The following is a 23,163-nucleotide window of genomic DNA, read 5'->3' as shown; positions in this document are numbered from 1 at the left end:
AAATTGGCCGTTTTGGCGCCGGCGTACAATGAAAGAAACCCGCGGCTCCACCCCGGCCGTTCTCGAGTGCGACAGCGCCCGCTTAGCGGCTCAGAGTCGGCCGTACAGCCCTCAGTCCAAACAAAAAAAATAAACAATTCTGCCGCAGCCCTGAATTCCGAGCTGCACGTGTGGAAGAATCCTGCCACTAGAGGGCAGCATGCGGCTGGCCGGCCCGGCGCATGGAGGGCGACAGAGGAGCTGGGAATTCGGCGTGCCGAGGACCGCGAGGTATCTGGTTAATGTAGAAATGAAATGAATGCAGCCGAGGAGGTAAGCTGGCCTGACCCTTCATCAGAGAATAGATGAAAAAAGGGAAGAATAAGCTATTGTGCCACGGGAAGATGATGAAATTTAAGATCCGCACACCTAATCTCTGGGCAACCTCAGAAATGTTAATCCCCCTGTAGAATTATTTGAGCGCTAGATTGTATTTTGTCATTGAAATGGCACAGTGTCAAACGGTACCTTTTCTATTCGCGCTGCTGCCAAAAAAAAAAGGCGGAAAAAAAACACGAAGGCGAAGAATTGCATAATCAAAAAGAGGTTGTGACAGAATATGATTATTCAGTAGTATCTCGAAATTGCATGCATCTCCTCCTTTTTCCCCCCTTTCCTCTCTTCCCTAATTCAAATGCATTATCAAAAGGTTAAAAACGGAGGGGTCACGGACTTAACGGCTATATTTAGTGCATTGTGCCGGTTCCCCCTTTGTGCATGTGTGTGAATTACGGATTGTGCTGCTGAGCGCTAGCCCCAGCGCACAGGCCGGCTTTCTTCCGCCTTTTGCATATTAGCCAAAGTGAGAAATCAAGCCAATTCCTTATTGCATTTTCTGCCGGTTTCTTTGAAAAGGCGTAAGCGGCGGCGGCGGCGTTGAGACACACAAAGGCGCTTTTTGGCGGAGTGGAGGCCGCGTCTCGCGCGCGCCCGCATTGTCTCGCGAAGCCGCCGTGTGTCAGCGATACCCTGCGGAGCCCCGCTGCTCTGGTTCACCCCGCTAAAGACCCGCGCGCCGCGGCGGAGGACGGGCCCCCCTCTCCGCCTCCGCTCCTCCGTTTCCTCCGGTCGCCAGCGTATAAATATCAACCGCCAACACTTAGCGGATTATTTATGATTTGCTGTTCTGCAGCGTCTGCCTGATTTTTTTTTTTTTCTGAAGGACTGGAAATCTCTCTCTCTCTCTCTCATTCTCTCTCTTTCCCGCCACCCCCTCCCCCCTTTGTCAGTAGATCAACAATAAAAGGGGTTGCCTTTATGATGACCTGCTGTCACTTGTGGACCTCTTCCAAATCAATTAAGCCCATTTCCACTCCAGCACTTCAATATTGTGCTACTGCGACATCCTCACCCAGGCTGGGCCCTTCCCTCTAGAACACATTACTTAGACCACTGGGTTAAGGTCCCGTAGTGCCTCATGGGGGGGGGGGGGGATAGAGTACAACCAAAACAAAAAAAAAAAAGAAAAAAACTGGTTGTGTGTGAGGGGCGTAAAAAAGCTGGTGTGAAAGTTTGCAAAGCCCAAAAGTTTTCTTATTTGAACTGGAGGTCTGGGGTCCGGATTAATTTTGCATTTGTGTGCTCGCCGTTGCTCGTGTTTGTGGATGACTCGGAATAGTGTTTGTCTGTTCGCTGGATATTTACCTAGAGTGTCACTGACGGTTTGTTTATTTCCTTACTGTCAGGCCCTTAACAGGGAGGCGTGATCAGTGTAGGAAGTACATTTAAGCTTTTCCCAAGCGGAGCTATTCTCTAGTGTACCGTGTGACGGTAACATCTCAGATTATGTGCTGTATCTGAAAGTAAATAGGCTGGTATTCAGAGCTCTGGTTTTACGTTAATGCCAATCATCAGCCAACTTTGAAAGTATGATTACGGTCCACCATTAGTGGGAAATAAGTAAACTGTTTGTGTGCGTACGCGTTTTGCCTTGTATTTTGCTTGTGAAGCAGAAATGAGTCTCGTGACTGGCCTACGTACCGGCTGTTTAGGTCATTGAGGATTAAATATGGCACCCTGACATGCCTTTTGTGTTTCCTTTTTTCCTTTCTTTCTTCTTAAAGCCTCACCTGTCTCTGTTTAGAGAGGCCAATTAACGTAATTAATTACAAAAAAAGGCAACAGATGCTAGCAATTCCTTCCCCGTAAGCCCATTTGAGCTGATGGACGGGTAGAGAGATGAATATGGGGGGGTGGGGGGGTGGGGTGCAGAAAATCCCTTTAGCTACGAGGAGCGGGGCGACTCCCAGCCAAAGCGGCGGTTTTCGGCTGTGCCGGGTCCAGATGGCCGGGGTGGATGGGTGTGGCGAGGGCGAGGGCTGGAGCCCGGCGATGGGGGGCCGGGGACGGGGGGCCGGGGGGCCGGGGACGGGCTAATCTCGTCAGGGTGGGTTGGCAGGGGAGCCGGGGTGGTCCCCCTGTCCAAACCGCACTAATAGGCTTACAGGCCCTAATCCAGGACAGCGCAGGATCACATGGGAAGTCTGCTGACCCCAATTTATTTCACTTTATTTATTCATTTATTTGTTGTTGGTTTTTTTTGGTAATTCTTCACTTTGTTCTCTTTCTCTTTCATTTGCAGTACTCAGCCCAGAAACACTCTTAAGAAACGGACCTCTTCATGAATGTTGTTCTTTGTACATCTTGGCTTGTTTGCCTGTTGGACGGTGTGACCGAGGAGCCAAAGTGAATTGTGGTCCGTTTGGGACTGTCACGCTCTTGCGTGTCTGTAGAGTGGTACACAGTGTTTCCGCGACACGCGTGTATGGTCGCCTCTCTTTTAGTCTTGAATATGCCTGAAGGGACAGGATTGGAGGCCTACCTGTTTAAGGAGGGTGAAATTTGGGGAATGAGACCCCTCTGGGAATGCCGTTGTGAGTGAACGTTAGTCAGCCCACGAAGAAAGAGAGCGAAGGTCCCGGGTGTGGGACAGAGCTGCGATGGGTTCATTTCAGATCGTATGTGACTGCTCTCCTTGCCTTTCTGCCTGTCTGATTTTGGCTCGCGTCCCGCACACCACATAAGGCCTGTGTGAAAACCCCTTTGGCTCACGCTTTGTGTCCAGCCTACCCCCCCCCCCCCCACCACCTCCACCCTCCAACCCCCCCAACAGCAACAGACGTTTGACCTTGCCTTTCATCTTCTCCTCTGTCTACCCTGGCGCTGGGTACAGGAGATTGGTTACTGCCACAGAAAAAACAAACCAACAACCCAACACCAAAGCTTTTTTTTTTTGTTTGGAATAGTGTGCGACTCAAAATGAACATTTAAAGCTGTGATCTGTGACATTTCTAATCCCAGGCTTTGGGCTGTGTTGTTAACGTTGGTGCCTGTTTTGCAAACCTAATTGCCATGGAGCAGTGTTTGACATTTGAAGCAGAGCTCAGATGCTGTGGATAACAGCTGGTTGTGAATGGGGCCGACTGGATAGCAGATATCGGGGTGACTGACTGCGTTTGTTTCTGAAGCCATTATAAATGTACCTGACCCTCACCATCAGTCCGAAGTGATGGTGTACTCTCTCCGGTCTGCTGTGTGGACAGAAGCCAGTGTGTCTGAATCAGCACTAAGGATTTCATTTCCAGTGGACCTTTACCTGTAACAAGGAAGGGTTTTAGTCCTCAGGCCAGACGGCCCAACCTCAGTTGTGTGAGCTTGTCTTTCACTGAGGTTTCATTTGTTTAATTTTTTTTAACCGTGTTGTAAGGTGTGTGTGTGTGTGTGTGTGTGTGTGTGTGTGTATGTTTGAAATTGATAATGAATCTAAGCGATTTTAAATTCATGCAAGGCAGTCTATCTTGGTTTTTTCTCGTTTTTGTATTCAAAATCTTAATTGTATTGAATGAGTCTTATTTCTGTTTAAATGGTAGCTCCCTTACTGAATTCTGCAGCATAGCTTTCTCATGTCCACACTGTCAGTCTGCTCCTCCTAAACTTCTCTGACCCAAAAAGTGGCCGCTCCTCGTCATACGTGCAGGGTTCATTAGAGGTGTTGGTTGTATCAGGTTTTAGAGTCCAGCATAAAGTGATCTCTGAATTACTCAAAGGATATGATTCTTAAAACAAACAAATAAATAATAATAGTTAATTAATTAGAAAAGGGTGTGAGCCTTTATCTGGTGGTGGTTATTTTTGCTGGATTGGATCTTTTTTCTGCGCGTAATGTTCTCCTGAACATTACTGATCTGTGATTTTGAAAGATGAGAAGAAAAGGTTGAACAGTGATGACATGCTTTATTGGAAAAATTTATAATCCTCTTTTTAAACCTGCTCGTTAATTACCACTTATAAGTGGAACTTAGTGCCTCAAAAACACATATGATTGAATAGGAATCCTCTTGAATCTTGGCACGTGTGTGTGAGCGTGAGCGTGTGTGTGCACCTGTGCCTGTGTGTGTATGTGAACCCTGTTGTACCCTGGTCTGTCTCAGTGCGGCTCGTCTTACAGCTACCCTTAGCCGCAGATTGTAGCTGTGCCCAATGCAAATGTATGTGTCATGCAGGACACATACATTTGCATTAATATCAGATGGTGATTTGTGACGGCCCGGCGGTCATAGCAGTTTTATCAGAGTTTCCTGAATATGAAAGCGAGAGACCGGGAGGCTGAAGAGCGGGGCGGCGATGTGTGGATGAATCAGGTTTCCCACAATCCTTGAGGATATTTTCATCGAGGAGAGTCATGGAAGAGTGGTGGAGAGTGAGCGAATGCTCAGTGTATCGGAGCGCACAGGCATTAGATCCGATGCCTCCGTACCTGTGTGTGTGTGTGTGTGTGTGTGTGTGTGTGTGTGTGTGTGTGTGTGTGTGTGTGTGTGTGTGTGCAGTAGTGCTGGAATATAAAAAAGTCCTTGCGGGCTCTGCATTGAGTGGAATGTTTGAAAATGTAGAATTTAGTTCCTGCATTCCATCAGAAGTAACCTTGTGAAAGCACACGCAGGCTATTGAGAATGTCCAGTTTGGTCATTTTAAATGCTTAAGCAGTGTAACGGTATTAAGTCCCGCCCCCGTTTGTGACACTGACCCACAGCTGATATGTGCTTTATGTTTTAGTGAGTAGTGTTGATATGTAGCGTTGAGATTAAAAAATGTCTGAGAGGCAGTGCTGTACTGTAAGAGGGGAGGATAAAGAAACACAGAAGACTGTAAGAGTGTCTTTTTTATCAAGATGCCGTGGTAATTCCCCTCGTTTACAGCGTTCATTGTTGTGCTTTTAAGATAATCTCTCCCCCTGTTTAATCCACATTAATTTCCTTTATTGCAGTGTTGCGTTTAATGGGGCGCACCGATGCTGGGTTTCAGCGCAGTAATTATCTCTGTCAGGTGACAAGTGTTCGGTTTGTGGGAAGCGAGCTGCGCCCCTCCGTAGTGTGCGGGGTTTTCTGTAAAGTTATGTGCCCACAATTAGTGTAATCGATGTATCGCAGCAGGGGAGGGGGAGGGTGGAATCCTGTAGGAAATGCTCCTTAGCCTCGGCTGGTTTCGTAATCTCAGCCCTGTTATGGCAAATCAGATTTTCGTAGTATTAAAATGATAATAAGCATTCGGGCTAACATGTAGGGTTTTAAATAAAACAACCTCATCAGCAGAAAGACCGAGGGGATGTATGGCATAATCTTGTTTCTTAGTAGGTTCCTTTTTATGAATTATTAATATTCATTAAACATGGTTGTAGTGTGTGTGTGTCCCAGATAGGACATGCCAGACTATGTGTACCTGGCCAGGAGAAAGCGGGAGAGAGGGAAAATCCTTAATCCTGGGGTTTTGTTTTCAAAATTCCAAGTCCGTATTCTAGAACTCCATTGCTTCCAAATTACCAGTAGTCATTGTTGCATCAGCATTAGAATGTTCTGTTAATAACATTCCAGTCACATATTTGTGATCTCAGGCCCTTCAAGGGTTGATGGAAATTAAAGGGCTTTGCCCGTTCTCTCTGCACGCTGTGAAGCTCCCTCTGGGCCGGGTTCTAGGGCCCTTCTCTGGGGGTAAGCTCCCTACATGCAGCAAGGGCCCTTCACTGTGTATGAGTTGTAGGGCATACTCCTGCATGCAGGAGATGTGAGTGTGGGGGGGCGTGGTTTGCATGATAATGAAGTGATGTCACTGGTGAGAGGGATGCGGTTTGTTATTGGTCCAGTGCGGCTGGTTGGTCTGAGTACTGGCTGGAGTGGAGCAGTGCGTTCACACTTCCTGTAAAGAGCCCGCCTGTCATCATTTACAGTTTTATAACAATAAACCAGGTGACCTCATCACTGTGTCACCGAGAACCATATTCAGATCCCTCCTTCATTCTTCTCCTTATTCAGCTGAATTCTCAGGATTTTAATGAGAGCTGAGAAGCACTACCCATGTGCTGTGCAGCCGTCTCCAGCCAACCCAGGAAAGTGCCGAGCCCGCGTTTCTCAAGCAGAATGAGATTCCTGCTAATCCCAATCGCTCTGTCTGTTGTGATATTTTATAGATTTTTATTTTTATGTTTGCTGTTATTATAACAGGGACAGTAAACTGGCACCCCTGAACCCCTCCTGGAGTACTGCATTGGAAGGGCATTTTGGGCCTGGCAATTTATTTTCCTATTAGTTGTCCTCTCAGAAGTGTGATTTGTCTCTGAGGCTTGGCGACCGGGCCGCCGGCCGCTGCCCTGGACCGGCTGATAAGGCCTGGGCCAGGGAGGGGGGGGGGGCTCCATCTGGGAGGAGATGGCTTCTGTGGGACCCTGTGGAGTCCTAATTGAAATCTGGGTCTCTGAAAAACCTAAATTGATAAAGGGACCAAAATCCAGTTCACACCAGTCACCCCCCAACCCCCGGTCTGGCCAATCACAGCCCGGGGTAGGTGTGTTTCAAGCCCATGTGATCTCTGAATCTCGAATCTCGGGGGTTGAGTAGCAGTTACTGCACCTCAGCATTACGATGCTTTATCACCGATTGAGGTTCGGAAGTTTTATTTGTTGGTTTATTTTCTTTTGACTTCCACAATGCATTTCTGGGAGGAGTGATGAGCACAGCAGTAGTGTCTGCCCTTTTGGGGTCCTGTTGTGTGTTCCTCAAACGCGCTGACCTCAGCACAACCACGGAGCAGGAGTTTCTCTGCCCTGTCGGACGTTATCTGTAAAACCTGTGTGGCCATTCAGGCCTGTGGGCCTCCTCAGCGCTGTTCTCCATGGCAACGCTGCCATTTCAGAGGCGTTTTTCAGCAACGGTGTCAGTTTTCTTTGTCCAGTCCAGAGTCCAGAAAACGACCTGATCCTGTGGCCATATGATCTGGGCTATCGGGTAAAAACTTCATTACCCAAAGCTGCCCCGAATGTGGGGGGCAGTGCGGTGTGACCTCAGTTTCTCTGTGGCAGTGATATGGGAAAGGGCAGTGTAGTCTGCTTTCAGTGTGTATTAACCGTGTCGGAAAGGAAAGTCTAAGAAAGAAGTAAAAACTGTTATTGCTGAACTAAGTTTGAGGATACCCTGCGAGAGACAGAGAGAGAGAAGGGGTTGATCCTTGCACCCTGCCTTTATGGTAATTAAAGGGCTTGGGCCCCAGAAGGGCCTAATGTATGAATAAGTAATGGGAAGAGAGTTGGTGACAGAGACACACAGAATAAGACTGGCTGAGACAGAGTGAGTTGGGGAGCCGTGGTTCTCGTCTCATTAGCAGGAAGCAGGAAGCAGAGACAGATGAGTAAGGTGTGGGGTGGCCAGGTGTTTAATGTCAGCTGGTGTATATATGGACCATGTCTTCACAATGACACACAGATGTGTACATACATACAGTCACACAGAGAAAAACAGACACACACACACGCATACACACAAAGTAAACTGTGTGAATCTTCCCTTAGACCATACAGTTCTTCCTTTGAATCTTCTATAAATCTCTGCCTCTATCTGTTTCCTGCAGTCATGGATGCTGCTGTGTGTTTAAATGAAGTCCCTGCCGTTAGGTGCAGGCGATAGGTGCTCGTGACTTTGTGTATCTCAGTCCGAATCGCTTAGCCAGCTCAACCTTACCCTGACCCTCATCTCTGCTATCTGTGACTCTTACAGGACTGCAGGAGTTATGTCAACATGCCAGCATACCCAAGTATCTGTCTGGGGTCAAAAGGATATTTCACAAACTGTTCTGTTTTCAGCGTCAGATTACAAGATTATTCATTTCTCTGTGTTTGTTCTGTGTTGTCAGTGACATGTAGGCACATACATAAAGGTTCATTACATTACATTACAGGCATTTAGCAGACGCTCTTATCCAGAGCGACTTACACAACTTTTTACATAGCACTTTACATTGTATCCATTTATACAGCTGGATATATACTGAAGCAATGCAGGTTAAGTACCTTGCTCAAGGGTACAACGACAGTGTCCTTACCCGGGAATCAAACCTGCGACCTTTCGGTTACAAGCGAAGTTCCTTACCCACTGTGCCACACTCCGTCCCTATGGTAATGAACAGGTAATGGACAGAGCTTATGTCGAGGAATCTGAATCACAAGCGATACGAGCGGTTAATACTTGAGCTAATACATCCGCTACAGCATAGGTATGTAAGAGCGTCTGCCGAATGTGTGTAATGCGGCACGTTCTGTGTGACTTACAACATCAAAGTTGCACTTCAGCGGGATTACTAGTTTAATGAAGCTAGAGGGAGGAACGATGGCTTATGCGGAGTCTCCTCGTCGAGAGGGATGGAGTCTTTCAAACTCGCTTCGAGCGCGGATGTCGTTTGAACGTGGAAATCGGGGCTCGCCCCCCCCCCTTCCCCGCGGAAATCGTCCCGCGGTTTCGGCGCCCGGCAACGGAAACAATGCCCGCTCGCATTACAGAGCGGTCAGAAAAGACCCGGCCTCTGTTCTCCTAAACCATTATTTCTGTCAGGAAAAAGGGCATTGAAGCCCTGACTGACTGTGTGGTGTAATTTGTTCCCGTTTCCTTTAGAAGTCCTTAATCCTGCCCTTGTGTCCCTAATCGTTCTCCCCGTACCTTGCTTTCCGTTTTCAGCTGGAGCCTTGGGTGGGGGGCGGGGGGCGGGGGGCAGTGCAATGGGTTGTGGGGTTTGGGGCCTGACAGTAACAGATGCCCTTGGCTCTGTGATTACACTCTTGTCCCATAATGCATTTTGCTCCACAGCAGAAATGATGACCATACTGTATGTGCAGTGCAGCTTTGATTGATGTCCGGGAGGAGCTGTGTGCAGGGATTGTGGGATATTTGACGGGTGCCCCGTTTCTCTCTTTCTCTTTCCCTTTCCCTCTCTCTCTCTCTCCATGCTGATCTGTTAACCTCCGGTAAGAGGTACCTGAGAAATGTGTGACACCAGGCCGACAGGTAGACGCCTCACCTGAACGTCAGTTGGAAGAGATACCAGCGTGCAGTGCCATCAGCACTAACGCTAAACATACTGGACAAATCTGTCTTCCAGAAGACAATTAAAACGTATTGCTAGCGTTGATCGTGTTGTCTTAATCAAATGGCCTGCTGCATATCCTGGCAAATACTGGGCAGGCTTAACTGGGGGGAGGAAAGATGTGTGTGTACACACACGCCAGGGAAGAAACCCTGAGCAGGAGAGATTTGATTGTTTTCGTTTTTCTTTTTTTTATTTGTTTGTTTGTTCGGCGATGGCAGGCCGCGTCCCAGGGTGCAGTGCGATCTGCAGCGCGGGCCCAAATTTGAGCGCCGCTCATTGTGACGGCGCTCTCTTCTGAAGGAATTACGCGGGCGCAGGCTTTATTTTGTAGCCGCCATTTGGGGCGGAGAGAGAGAGGGAGAAGGGAACTGCGCTCCTTCTCACAGCTTATTAAACTGCGGCATTGTGTGAGCCTTCTCGTTTTTTTCTTTTCTTCTTTTTTTTGTTTTGTTGTATTTACACATGAAAACCCCAGCGCCCCCGATCCGCCGCTGCCCCGGAGAACCCAAACCCCCGCCAAAATAATGAGCGCGTTCGCGGCGGCGTCGTGGCCATTGTGCCGGGCATTGTGAGCGTCGAGTCCCGCTGCCTCCGCTCAGTCGCGGCTCGTGAATGCGCCCTTAGTAGCCCCCACAAAAAGAGACAATCGTCGCGGAAGGCCGAGAATGCGGCGTGTGAGAGAGAGATCGCTGCGTCTTCCGCTCTTCATCTCTCTCTCTCTCTCTCGTTCCGTCTCTCTCGCTCAGGAGAGGGAAGTGCAGGAAGTGAAGTCTGTGTAAATCTGGGATATCGCCAGATAATATATGCAGATTACTGTTATTTTTTTGTTCATTTAATATAAAAAAAATAACTGTGACCATAATTACACCTGGACATCTGTGTGCAGGGTGCATGTAATGTGAAGTACTGACATTTATCATGTCTGTACACACACCCCCACACACACTCTGCCACCCAGTCTGTGGTGCAACATGCAAGACTGTGAACCCTGGTTGAGATTGTAATCATTCCATTATTTTTTTGTAAATGTATTCTTATTTAAGCATTTGCAAAAGCAGCGATTATGCTCTTGAATTTATTTACCACATCTTCTGCAGCTTGGGTAGCCTGGTGCTGGTGTTATGGAAACAGAACTTGATTGTGACTGACAGCTTTGCTAAGGCCTGTGATTGGCTGTTACTGGCTGTGACTGGTTACATGGAGGCCTGTGACATTGTGGATAGTGTTGTGTGAGTTGCAGCCTCCTGAGTTCTCTATAAATGCACACCATCTATCAACTCATTCACTCAAGTCAAGTCAATTACCTCCTTAATGACGGCGGCCTGATGAACATGTTGCGCGTTTCTAATTGCAGAGCGAAATAAAATCAGGCGTGAGCTGCGCTGCGCATCGCCGGGTAATTAAGATTGGCCACTTTGATGTCTAAGCCGTGGAAAGAGAGGCGCATTTCATCCCCAATAAGATGGCGGGGGCGGACATATGGCTGCGCGTCTGCTCTGCTCTCTGGCCCGGCGAGCCGTGTAGGGCTCGCTCTGCGCTATCGATCCGCCGCTGCGGACTAGCCGGCAGCTCCCGCCGCGGCTTCCTGGCATTCTGTGTTTTTGGGGGTTCGGCGGGGGCCCCCCCCCTTGCAGGCCTGACCCCCGCGCCCCCGGCGGGGAGCGGCTGTGGATCGATGCGGGGACAGCTGTCGTTCTGCGGGCGGCTCCCGGCCGCTGGTTTGGCTGATAACCCGGAGCACCCCCCGATCGGCGTGTGGGCTGGGGGGGAGACGGGGGCGATGGTTCCGCTCCTGTGCGGCGTCGCCCTCGGTGATTAAGAAGCCAGGCCGGTGGCTCGCAGAGTAACCGGAACGGGCGTGTCCCGGCAGCGTAGCGCCGGCCTGTGGGGGCTAACGCGGCTGCCTGCGCGTCCGTGGTGACACGCGCACCCCTCCCCCCTTTCCGGATCATTCTCCTGATGTGTGGGTGCTGTGGTGCGGGCTTCCTGCTGTCCCGGCTGCTGCCCTGCGTGTTACAGTCCTTAGTGTCTCGGTGTCTCGGTCCTAAAGTAGGAAGAAATCCTGGAATTAGCCGTGAAATCTCAGAACCACGTAAGACAAGTTTTGGGATGCGAGGGTGCGAGAGAACTGGCGAGGGCGTACTGTCCAGGGCGTGGTCTCAGATAGGCGTGGCCAGTTGTGCTGGCGATGAGAAGAGGATGGTGAGCGAGATCTACCTCTCATTAATTGTGAGCGGTCTCTCAGTAAGCTGTCCAGCCTAGTCGTTCTGTACCCCAGTCCCTATGCGTTTATATCAATGGAGATTTGAGAATTGGCAGTAACCACTGGCCGTTCAGCGCACCTTCCCATTATCTTGACACCCGTCTCATTTAAATTAGCCTCCGCCCCTCCTCTTAGTGTTTGTCCTTCCCTAAAATAGTGGGTTTTCTGGGTTATTGTGGTGAAAGGTGATGTTTTTCAGGCCTTATTTAAATGAGAAGCCACGCTGGAGAGTAATTCAATCAGAATGATTCTGCCTGTTGAAGCCGTAGCAATGCAGAAATGGAATGAAAGGGGATCCATTTCATTAGGAGATTAAAGGAGAAATTGTTTAGCAGAAAGCGCAGTGACTCGGAGCGGCCGATAGAGGGCAGCATCCAGCCAGCCTGGGTTCCCCCCGCGGCTCCCCGCTCTGTGAGGTATTTAGCGATTCTGAAAATACAATAAGGGAACATTGATAGTCATATCCCTGTAATAAATTAAAAGTGCTTTATTGTCCCTTTTCATTTTACACATTGTCACAACCTTGGACCTTAATCTCGTGCTGATTGACAGTGGCAACCAGGGAAAAGAGCACATTTATTGTTTGCGCTAGTCAAATCTGTTAAACCTAATTCTTCTCGGGGTATTTGCATATTCTTAAGTATTCCTTCAGAGAGGACCTAAATCCTTCTTAAGTGTTTGATGCATTTTGAAATTCATTCATAAAGTATCTACATGCACTATTAGCTCTCCATAATAAGACTGCATAATCTCGGCGATAAGGAGGGTTTTGAACAGCGTATTCTGGCGGGATGACACGCTATATTTCTGACTGATTCAACAGGCTCAAATGTCAACAGAAATGTCAAGCACCTTCGCCAGCGCACATTTGATTCTCCTACTTTTTTTATCGTCTCCATTTATTGGAGTAGCTCTTCGCACAACTGGGCATGCCTGGTAATGCGACTGACTGTGCCTCCCCCCCCCCAATCTCTCTCCATCTATCAGTCCCCCTCTCTCTCTCTCTCTCTCTCCTGATGCTCTCATAGAGCATCCAGAAGGGGGTGATGGTTGGGGGGGTGTGGGGGTGGTGGAACGCACCGTCGCTCTTCTCCCAGACTTCCTTTGATTATCCTCTGGCGGGTCACCTCATTTCCCCGCGCGGTTCTCCGATGTGCGCCGATAGCGGGGGAAGTTCCATCAGAACAGCCACGCAGCGCTACCGAGGAAAGGAAACGGCTGATTCGGCGGGAACAGAAAGGGAGACCCCGGAGGCGAAACCCCAAAATGAAGGCGCCAGGAGGGACGGGGGCCAAGAAGGAGAAATGCGCTGTGACTGAATTATAAACGTTCAGCCTGCGCTAACGCTGTGTGGCGTTCAGGGCTCCATAACAGAGGGGTGATCAGGCCTGCGTCTCGCTGGAGAAACGGCAGAGCCGCAGCTCTTCTGGATGCAGATTTACAGGAAAATCTGGTTTACCACAAAGAATGATGGGAATAAAAAGAAACCAAGGCCACATACGCTGTAGTATCGCTGGAACTGACTGGCCAAATTCCTGATGCATTTTTAATCTGTGGAAAAGTGTCTTCCTTTTGTCATTACAGAACTAAAGCAAGAAAGTCCCCCAGTGGCAAATATCATTATTATTATTATTATTACTATTATTATTATTGTTTTTCATTTAAAATCCTGTTTCTTTAATATAGTAAAAATATTTTGTGCTTTTGAATCTTGTGCTTTAATAGCTCTGATGAGATCCTCTCTTCTCTACTTTCTCCACAACATGCTTTGGCACAGAATGAGCACACTACTCTTATGGTGATGTCATGTGTCATGTGATTGGAGGGGAGTGAGCAGGCTGTCCCTGATGCACTCGGTGCCTAGTAGTCCTTGCTAACTGCAAACCGTATGCAAAAGGTTAGCTTTGAAGGGCAGATCTTCATCTATGACGCAGAAATTACTGCAGGGGGCGGTAGACAGTGGGCAAGGCTGTGGTTCTCCTTTGCTGCCTTTAGACCGTGTAGACTGACTTGGTTCATGTGCTCTTATGGCTTAATTCCTCTCATAATTGCCTACTTTTTATTGGTCACAAATCTGTTCATATGTCCAATGAAATGTGTTTTTTTGGATAACATTTTTTATAATGGAATAACATATACTTATGCCACTAAATGAAATGTTGTGGTTTTGTGTCTCCCTCTACCTCGAAATAAAACTAGTTTTTTCTTTTGTAATTTTATACAATTTTTTATTTATTTTTGGTTTGAATATAGTGCTCAAAAGTTATCCCTTTCCTGGTCAGCAATAAGAACTGTCCTCACAAAGTGTTCAGTGAGTTTGAACCAGAAACACACCCATAATATCTGAAGCACACCCATGATGTTTGAAGCGCATCTGGTATGTTTACTGAAGCAGTGTGGGTTAAGTGCTTCATTCAGAGATGAAAGGGCAGCGCCCCATCTGGGGGCCTGAAGCACAACCTGTCCGTTAAAAATAGCTCTTCCTCAACCACTGTGCCGCACCGCCACCGCCACAGAAAAACAACAACAAAGGCCAGGGCCAGAGGAAAGGCAACTCCAGTAATTCCCTTTAGTAATTAATCTTTTCTTCTCTCTCTGAGAATTCCCCTGGCTTTTTCAGAGCGAGTGAGAGAGAGAGGGATAGAGGGAGGGAGCGAGCGTGACAGGGAGAGAGACAGAGAGAGAGAGAGAGGAAGATGCAAGCAACCGCTTAGCAAGTCAAAACACAAGTTTGTCCTCGTCAGATGAAGACCGCTGTGGGCATTTTGTTGCTTTTTTGTGCTTTTTTTATTTTAATGAGCTCGGTGGTACTGTATGTCTTCATTTAGAGGGACTAACCGCAGGAGGGGGGGGTGGAGAGGGGGGGCAATGGCTGCATGAAGTGCCAGAACGTCAGTGCCATCACCATGAGAATGGGGCCCTGCTTCTTTTAATTGGCGCTTTGTCTTGGGTTCCCTTTTTATCTCCTTTCATCCGGCGCCCTTTACCGGCACCTTCCATTCCCACATGAGACCCTGCAGGACTCTGCGGGGTCCCCCCCCCCCTTCGTCCCTGTGTACGCTCAAACCCTGCCATGGGAAAGTGTTTATCGGTGGGTGGAGCAGGTCCCCTGTTTAGTGTGTTTCTGATACTCAGCTGATTGTTTTTAAAGGTTCGCCTCTCGCCCCGCCTGCGCAGTGACGCGCTGGAGCTGCGGTGTCTCAGGGTTACCTGAGCTTGCACCTTTAGCACCGTTACCGCTTCCCCAATCATAGCGCCCCCCCCCCCCCCCCTGCACAGGCCTGTTTCAGTTCAGGGAAGCGTCTTTTCTGTGAATGCTACTGTAGCCATCTTCCTTTCTGTTCCCTATCTCATCAATAAAACCTGCCAATTTGCTTGTTTTAATCATGCCATTGGTGTAGCGCATTCGCTTAATTAGACTGTTAAATACCTGCTGATTAGGTGTCATTTAACTTATCTTTTGGACAACCTGTTGCGAGCAACAACTAGCAGGTTACTCAGCTAGTCCGTTGTGCATTATCAATATTCAAGAGTAACTAATGACAAAGACCAGTCAAAGCGATTTTAGTACTGCGTTTGTGCCGCTGTTGCTGCTGCTCTTCCCGCCCCGGCGCCAGAGCTCAGTCCTAATAGACCCACAGCTGAGCAGCGGAGAAGATCTGCCAGCGCTCACTATCTAATGCCTGTTTGTTCTGCAGGCTGGAGTATTGACAGAGAGGCTTAGGTGGGACTCGGGTAATACTTTAGCTCAATTTAATTTTTAAATCTAAAGCTCTTTTTTAAAACTATGAATAGAAATGGCGGGGAGGCGGTCCTAATTGTTTAACCTGTGATTTGCTGGGGGGGGGGGTAGCACGGTGAGAAATATGAATGAACGACTTGCGGCGTCGTCCTTTCAGGAGTCTCCCTCCGGGCGGCGCAAGGCCCTGGCCACCAGCAGCATCAACATGAAGCAGTACGCCAGCCCCATGCCCACGCAGACCGACGTCAAGCTCAAGTTCAAGCCGCTATCCAAGAAGGTGGTCGCCGCCACGCTCCAGTTCTCCCTCTCCTGCATTTTCCTGCGAGAGGGGAAGGCCACGTAAGTTCATTCACAAAAGTCTCCAAAATGTTTCTGCTGCTTTTTAAAAAATTATTATTCTTTCCTTCCAATTTTCCCCCTCAAATTTGGAATGCCCAGTCATGTTTTTTTTTTTTGGGCACTGATTGACACAACCTCTGCTATAGATTCTGGAGAGCATCCAGGCATGTGCTCTCCTGCCAAACGCATGACACCAGCTGCTGCTTCTTACCGCAGCTCAGGTGTGAATCAAGCTCACATGAGTCTGAGGAATGTGCTTCACATGCAGCTTAACCGCTGGACTTGCAGGCTCCCAGTCGGCCAGTAGGGGACGCTGGGGAGCAGTGAGATGCGACCGTCCCAGTTAACTGAAACCCTCCCATCCCCGGGTGATGCCTTATGCCCGTTGTGTGTCACCCTGCTGGTCTGCCAGCCGCAGTTGGCACTGGCACTGATTTGATGCCAGATTGTTCACCCATTTGTGCACTAGAGCACAGTGCCCTAACAGGATGAGCCACCCAGCAGACTCTTGTTGGTTTAAACCAGAGACTGTAAAAAATATGGACAAAGCTACTGTGACGTCACCCATTGCCTCTCCGTGGGTCTGTAAAACACGTTTTGAAGCTCAATGGCGGGCGCGGCCATGTTCTCGATTGGGAGCCATAACCATAGAGTTAACCGGTCTTGTGATTTTTACAATGTGATTGACAGTCCGGTGCGCATAAGCCCATCAACCTGAACGAACGATTGCAGAACGAACTTGAGGCTAGCTGACTGTCTGCCGTTATGTTTTAAAATATATGATAAAATGTTTACGGAGTTTAATTTCCATCCGTGACTGTACTGTGTCATGTAATCACGTTATATGTATGACATTAATAATACAATTATGTTCAGTTATCTTCAATTTATGTTTCTCGGCAAAACGAATATGCTTAGCTAGCATATCAGCTTGCCAGTGAGCTAGGTAAGCTATCCGTGGTTAGCTCACGCATTAGCAATATGAACTACAGGGATAGAACATCGACTGCACTGATGGTCAATCAATCAGAGATGTGTAGACTATTAGTGATTTGACTAGGCTAATTTTCATATAACTGTCTGGTAGACCTGCTGTTAACCAAGCAAGTTATCGTCGTAGGTTTTCGCCAGTCAGTTAATGAGCCATTAACTGCTACTACTCCATCGCCGTTTGTGGTGTTTACTTGCTGGGTGACGCTAGCTGACCGATCGTTCGCAAGTCACTTTTTACTGAATAAAAATTAACACTGTCAGCGGTGATTAACAAATCTACCAAGTATTTTAATAACTGATCTACAGGCGTGTAAATATGACAACGCACTTTGAAGAGCAAGTTTTCCACCTGTTGCATAAAGACAAAAATAATGTACATTGAATTTCTAATTATTTTTATTTTCTTGCTAGCTTCTAGCTTTGTCACATTCGTGCAGCCTAGCCCAGGTAGACATTTACGGAATGTACACGACTGACAAGCCGTCAAACACGTTTGACAGATGGAATATTTGCCGGTTAGGGTTAGCTAGCTAGTCAAATGGCTTGGTAGCCGAAGTTGCGAACTGTTTTAGCATAGGCTACTGGACTACCACATATAGCAAATAAGCGTTAGCTGATTACGCTTTCTGCCAACTAATTTGGTTAAGTGGGCTAAAGGAAATAGTAAAAATGACTCGGCTACCGCAAAACTTCAGATTATTTTATGGTCGTCTAGTGCAGCTGTAAATAGCACACGCTATAATGAAACCACTACAAAATGGGATGCCTGCATTTTCTGACTTCGCACAGGTGGACCGTGGTCGGAGCCGCAATGTCAAGGCCAAGAGACGCCACCTCCCACCCCAGTGACCACAGATTGTAGCCCCTACTGTAGCTCAGTCCTCCGTAGTAATCAGGAAGTGACGCAAACTGTACCTCATTGGTCCGAACAAATATTGCAACTAGTGCCAAATGACACATAAATCATGAAATCGATCCATGGACAGTCATAAGACAAATAAAATACACATATTGTGACTATTTGTACTCATGAGAAAAAATTATTGACTTTGGATTTTGATCGCATTTGTACCGTAGACTTACATGGAAACCAGATATGAAACACCTATACTGGAGCCAACCGTAGTGGCGCTAGTGAGCAACCAGGAACAACAAGACCAGGAAATGAGCTTCAAAAATGAAGTCTGGTTTTGGCCTGGGCCATGGTGGTCCAGTGCCAGCTTTTTAAAAGAAACTCCGTCTCATGGTCCCACAATTCACTCTCCCATCCCCGACGAGTCCAGTTCCAGTTTTTTGTTCCAACAAATGCCAGTCAGCCAGTTGTGTTGAGCACCAGACGTACACAGTTTTTTTTATCAGAAAATCCAGTCCAGGTTTTTTTTCGAGTCCAGTCAGTTTTTGTTCAAAAATCCAGTCCAGGTTTTTTTTTTGGAGTCCAGTCCAGTTTTTTTTTGAAAATCCAGTCCAGGTTTTTTTTTGAGTCCAGTCCAGTTTTTTTTCAAAAATCCAGTTCAGGTTTTTTTTCCCGAGTCCAGTCCAGTTTTTTTTCAAAAATCCAGTCCAGGTTTTTTTTTTGAGTCCAGTCCAGTTTTTAAAAAAAATCCAGTCCAGGTTTTTTTTTTTTGGAGTCCAGTCCAGTTTTTTTCAAAAATCCAGTCCAGGTTTTTTTTTTGAGTCCAGTCCAGTTTTTTAAAAAAAATCCAGTCCAGGTTTTTTTTTGTTGAGTCCAGTCCAGTTTTTTTTTAAAAAATCCAGTCCAGGTTTTTTTTTTTGAGTCCAGTCCAGTTTAAAAAAAAAAAATCCAGTCCAGGTTTTTATTTTGAGTCCAGTCCAGTTTTTAAAAAAAATCCAGTCCAGGTTTTTTTTTTTTTGAGTCCAGTCCAGAGACTGTAAAAAATAGGGCTTTAAACCTCACCCCCACCTGACTGCATATCTCTCTCTCTCCAGTGAACCTGCTTGGTACATACCATGCATTCTGTTCATGCCTCTGTATTAAGAATGTGCTGTTTTCTCTCTTCCCTCCCCTCATTCTCTCTCCTCCCTGTATTGTTTTCTTCTCCTGTTTTTCTTCTCTGAATTTCCCTGCTTACCTCTCGCGTCTGGGGTGTTAGTGCCAGCTTTACACTCTCCTTACTCTGGAACAGAGAGCACAGGCTGCTATGGGTCTTGTGTGTGTGTGTGTGTGTGTTTGCATGCCTGTGCACTTCCTAGAGTGTCAGGCTCTGCTCCGTGAAACACTGGATAGCGCTCTGGTAATTTCAGCCTCATTGCTGTTTGATTTAGTGAAATGTGTGTGTGTGGGAATACGCGTCAAAGCGCTGTTTTGGAGTGGTCATTTACTACACCGGAAAAGCAGAATTCTGGAACTTGGGGCTGATTGACCATAACCGACCTTGTGATCTTGGGGGATGATGTCAGAGGCTCAAGAATAAACCCCATTACATGAGTTCAGGACAGCTTTCTTTGGCTGAAAACTGCGGCATAAGCGATAGAAGTGGAGAGAGAGAGGGGAGATGGAGGGGCGACAAAGTTTATCTCCCTCTCTGCGTTTCTGCCGCAGCTGCAGGAATGTGTGCTGTTTGATGCCGCGAGCGAGCCCGTGAAGGGCACATTGTTCACAGCGGCGAGCTCCTGCCCAAGTGGCCGTCTGCTCCTGCTCCTCCCTCTGAGCCCCATCAGTGGGCCGCTCTCACCTGTGCGTTACAGTTAGCGTCCTTTCGGCTAACGGCCTCATGTTCTCACTCCCCTCCTGGGTTCGCCTGGGCTTGTGGGGATACTCAGGTTAAATGCTGCGGAGTAGCATAGGGGTTAGGGGACTGGGCTTGGAACTCTGAGGTTGCAGGTTCGATTCCCATGTGGGGTTTTGAAGTTGTACCTTTGAGCCAAGTTACGTAACCTGAGGTAGGAAATATCCGGTTATACAAGTAGAGTACTAAAGAATGTTGCTCTGCTAAATGCCTTCATTTTAAAAGCAGTGAGGTCAGATCTTGGGTGCCCTCCTCTGGCTGCGTTTGTGCTTGTCCTTAAACTGAGAGGCGCTAGAACGCATCTTGAGCATACAGCTGTGTGAAAAGCACGCTCATGATTACAAACGGCTGATTTTCCCATATATGGTGTGTGTTTGGCGACTTTCTTCACGTGCTATTGTTTTTTAATATGTTGCCGTGGGAAACTGTTGCCGCCGTGTGACGAATCGGTGTGCTATGATTGGCCATCTCAGGGACGAGGACATGCAGAGTCTGGCCAGCCTGATGAGCATGAAGCAGGCCGACATCGGCAACCTGGACGACTTCGAGGAGGAGAACGAGGAGGACGAGGAGAACCGGGTCAACCAGGAGGAGAAGGCTGCGAAGATCACAGGTGAGAGAGGATGACAGCCATCCACTGTGGATGTGGCTCTGTCCAGGCATGCCTGAAAGGACTGTAACGTTCAACTAAAAAAAGAAAAGGCAAAAATAAATGAACAACGCATCTTTGCTCAACCAACCCTGGCTAAAGGTCCCAAACCATCGCATTGGTCCTCTTCTTCACTACATTTTTTTATGAGACAAGCTAACATAATAGTTAGCAGTAAAAGATTCAGTTTGTAGTGAAATGAAGCTCATTACTACAAACCATTTGTATTAATGAGCTTCATCTTTCATAAGACAAGCTTTCGTGACAGTTGCATTCAGTTTGTTGTAAAATGAAGGTAATCGATACAAACCATTTGTAGCATTATTGATCAACCAGTCAAATAACAAATAAATAAATTAATGAATTATTTTTTATCGTGCCATTTACAAATGGGTTGTCACACGGCACAACCTGCACTATGATGTTTCCAGAAATAATTTTTTTAAAAACAGACATTTTTCCCAGTTAAGAAAAACTGTAGAAATTTCCCCCGGCCCCTTACAGGCGATTGAAGCGGGGCGTGTCAGTTTAAAAGCGTGCCCAGGCTGGGAGGGCTGAAGGGCCAGGGGAGGAGCTGGGGGCACCAGAGCTCGTTTTGCCCTCGGCCCCCGCCCAGGTGGCACCCTGCCCGCCAGGTTACTGGAAGCGTGGCGCTCGCCCACGTCCCCCTGGTGTCCTGTCGGCACCGGGCACAGGCTGGCAAGCCTGTTGGAGCCGAACCCAGAGCCCCTCCCTCCCGCCTGCACCACCTCTCATTGGCTGCCGGCTCCCAGGCCCAAAGAGGAGTGAGGGTTTCCAGTGTACCTGCACCTAAGCACCACCCACCCGATGCTACCTCCAATCAGAGAGAACGGGGCAGGACCAGGCTGAATGCATGCAGATTGCACAATTTCTGTTTGAATTGCCTTGCTTTAGCCAGGTTGATGGACTGTAGTGGATAAAGGTATCCCAAAATTTCATTCCTTCACTGTATTTTTTCTCAGGAAACAGGGTATCATGATGACATAGGCACTTCCTGCGTTTTTGTTTAAAAACAGGTTTTGCATTGAATTAGAGCGGGAGTCAATGTCGCCCTTTTGCTGACTTGTCTCTGGGCTGAATAAAGAGCAGGAGTGTATGTGTGAATGGTTTTTTGGTTGAGTGATGGATTTTAATGGAATGCACCGGCGGTGTTGCGCTCGGAGCTCCTCCCCATTGTGCCGCGATGTCTCCTGACCCATGGCTGCCTCTCGGCGCGCTCCAATATCGAACATCGCCGCTCGCCTCGCACGGCGGACATCAATTTCACGACTGAGGAAGCACCAGTTTTTTTTATTTTTAAATTCATTTTTTTGAGTGACATGCTTATATATTATTGCTATTTTTGTTTTGCTTGTTTGGTTCATTTTCCGCTTTTTTTCCTCATTTCGTGATGTTTTTTCTGTCCTCGCGTTTTTGCCTGGCTCTCTCCGTTAACCCTCTCTGCGCCTGTGCCGCGGTTTGTTTTTCTCCCACCCCTGCATGCTTCTGGGAACGGCATGCTGGGTAATGCGCCCGGCGTGATCTCCGCGCGCCGCTTCCGCGTGCGCTTCCTCTCGTGCGTGCACGCGGCCTGCGGGAACGCTCGGGTCATCGCATGCCTGCTCCAGCTCGCGCCGCTTTCATCTCTCTCGTGCGTGTTCCGGAGCGGGGAAGGAAACCCGCGGTGCACGTTGCGGTGTCATCATGCGACCTGCCGCCTACTTCCTGCAGGGTTTCGGAGTGTGTCTCGGCGTGTGGAGAAGCTCACCGCCTTTGTGGCGAGAGCCAGATCCGTGACCGCGGGCCTCGGGATGGCCTTCCGGAGGAACGGATGTGTGACACGGCTGAGGAACAGCTCCTGATTGGACGGGGCTTTTTTCTCTGTGACTCTGTGGCGTCTGCTCTCCTCCTCTTCCGTTTGCTTACCGTTTCCCCCCGACTGGCTTCTATTTGCAGAAATAGTAAACCAGTTGAACGCCCTCAGCAGCTTAGATGGGGATCCTGATGACTGCCTAAAGCAAGCAAATAAGCCGTCCGCTAAATCGGCCAGCTCTTCTGAAGGTCTATGAGCTTTCATCCTCTTTCTCCCCCCTCCCCCCCCGCCTGGTGTCCCCCAACAAACCCCCCCCCCCCCCCCCGCCATTCTTGTGCTGGTGTGGTGTGGTGTGGTCCTGTGGTCGTGTTGCCCGAATCTGTCCCTCTGTTTGTCATCAGATAAGGTCCTGTCTGTTCGCTGTCCTTTTTTTTTTTGGCGTTAGCTCTGTCACTCCATCCCCCCCCTCTCCCCCCGCCACTCCTCCCCTCTCCCCTCCCCTCACTCTGGCCTGGCTGTCTGCTGTTTGAAGTGAACCTACCCCAAAAAAAAAAAAAACGAAACAAATACACTTTCTCGTCCCGCTGGACCTGGTATCACATCATTGAAGGGTGAACCAAAAAAACAAAAAAAAACTCATTTTCCAAAACATAAAAAACCAGAACATTTGCCTGTTCCACACTCGCAGAAACATTGAGGCTTTTGGATAAAGAATAAAGCACTTCTGAAATGTAAAATGTTGAACGGATCTGTTGCCCGGGATGAACAGCCATATGTAAAATGATGGATCAAATTCAAAACCTAACCGTTGAGCATGTTAGAGTAGACTTACACGTGCTCACATTATTCAAACCAGGGGTGTCTAAACTTATCCAAAAACGGACGATATAGGTGCAAGTTTTTATGTTAGCCCAGCACTGAGACACACCTGATTCTGCTTATCAAGGTCTTGATTGAAGACCATGATCTGTCAGTCAGTTGAATTTGGTGTCGTACTGTAATGCTGAGCTAAAACAAAAACCTGCACCCACATCGACCCTTTTCGGATAAGATTGGACACCCCTGATTCAAACTGTCCTCACATTTCCCTCGAAGTTGAGTTGTAGGAACAGCGAGGCTGCGGTGGCTGGCTGTGCTGCGGTATGCAGCGCTAGGGGGAAGTGTGGCCTGTGTGTC

General features: G+C 48.1%; 1 protein-coding gene across 8 annotated transcripts in view; it reads left to right on the top strand.

The window, feature by feature from the left end:
* Nucleotides 1-23,163, top strand: part of ehbp1 (EH domain binding protein 1) — a 143,851-nt gene that overhangs the window by 32,495 nt on the left and 88,193 nt on the right. For 6 of the 8 annotated variants that reach the window (XM_064316827.1, XM_064316821.1, XM_064316824.1 and 3 more), the window contains 3 exons: nucleotides 15,604-15,785; nucleotides 19,999-20,138; nucleotides 22,131-22,235. In XM_064316827.1, coding sequence (XP_064172897.1) covers nucleotides 15,604-15,785; nucleotides 19,999-20,138; nucleotides 22,131-22,235 — 427 coding nt within the window. The remainder of the gene's footprint in view (nucleotides 1-15,603; nucleotides 15,786-19,998; nucleotides 20,139-22,130; nucleotides 22,236-23,163) is intronic. The other 2 variants (XM_064316829.1, XM_064316826.1) reach the window with 1 other exon arrangement.

The sequence above is a fragment of the Anguilla rostrata genome, chromosome 18, assembly GCF_018555375.3.
Source record: "Anguilla rostrata isolate EN2019 chromosome 18, ASM1855537v3, whole genome shotgun sequence".
Taxonomy (NCBI): domain Eukaryota; kingdom Metazoa; phylum Chordata; class Actinopteri; order Anguilliformes; family Anguillidae; genus Anguilla; species Anguilla rostrata.
The sequence above is the reverse complement of the archived record's forward strand: the minus strand, read 5'-3'. Positions and strand labels throughout refer to the sequence as shown.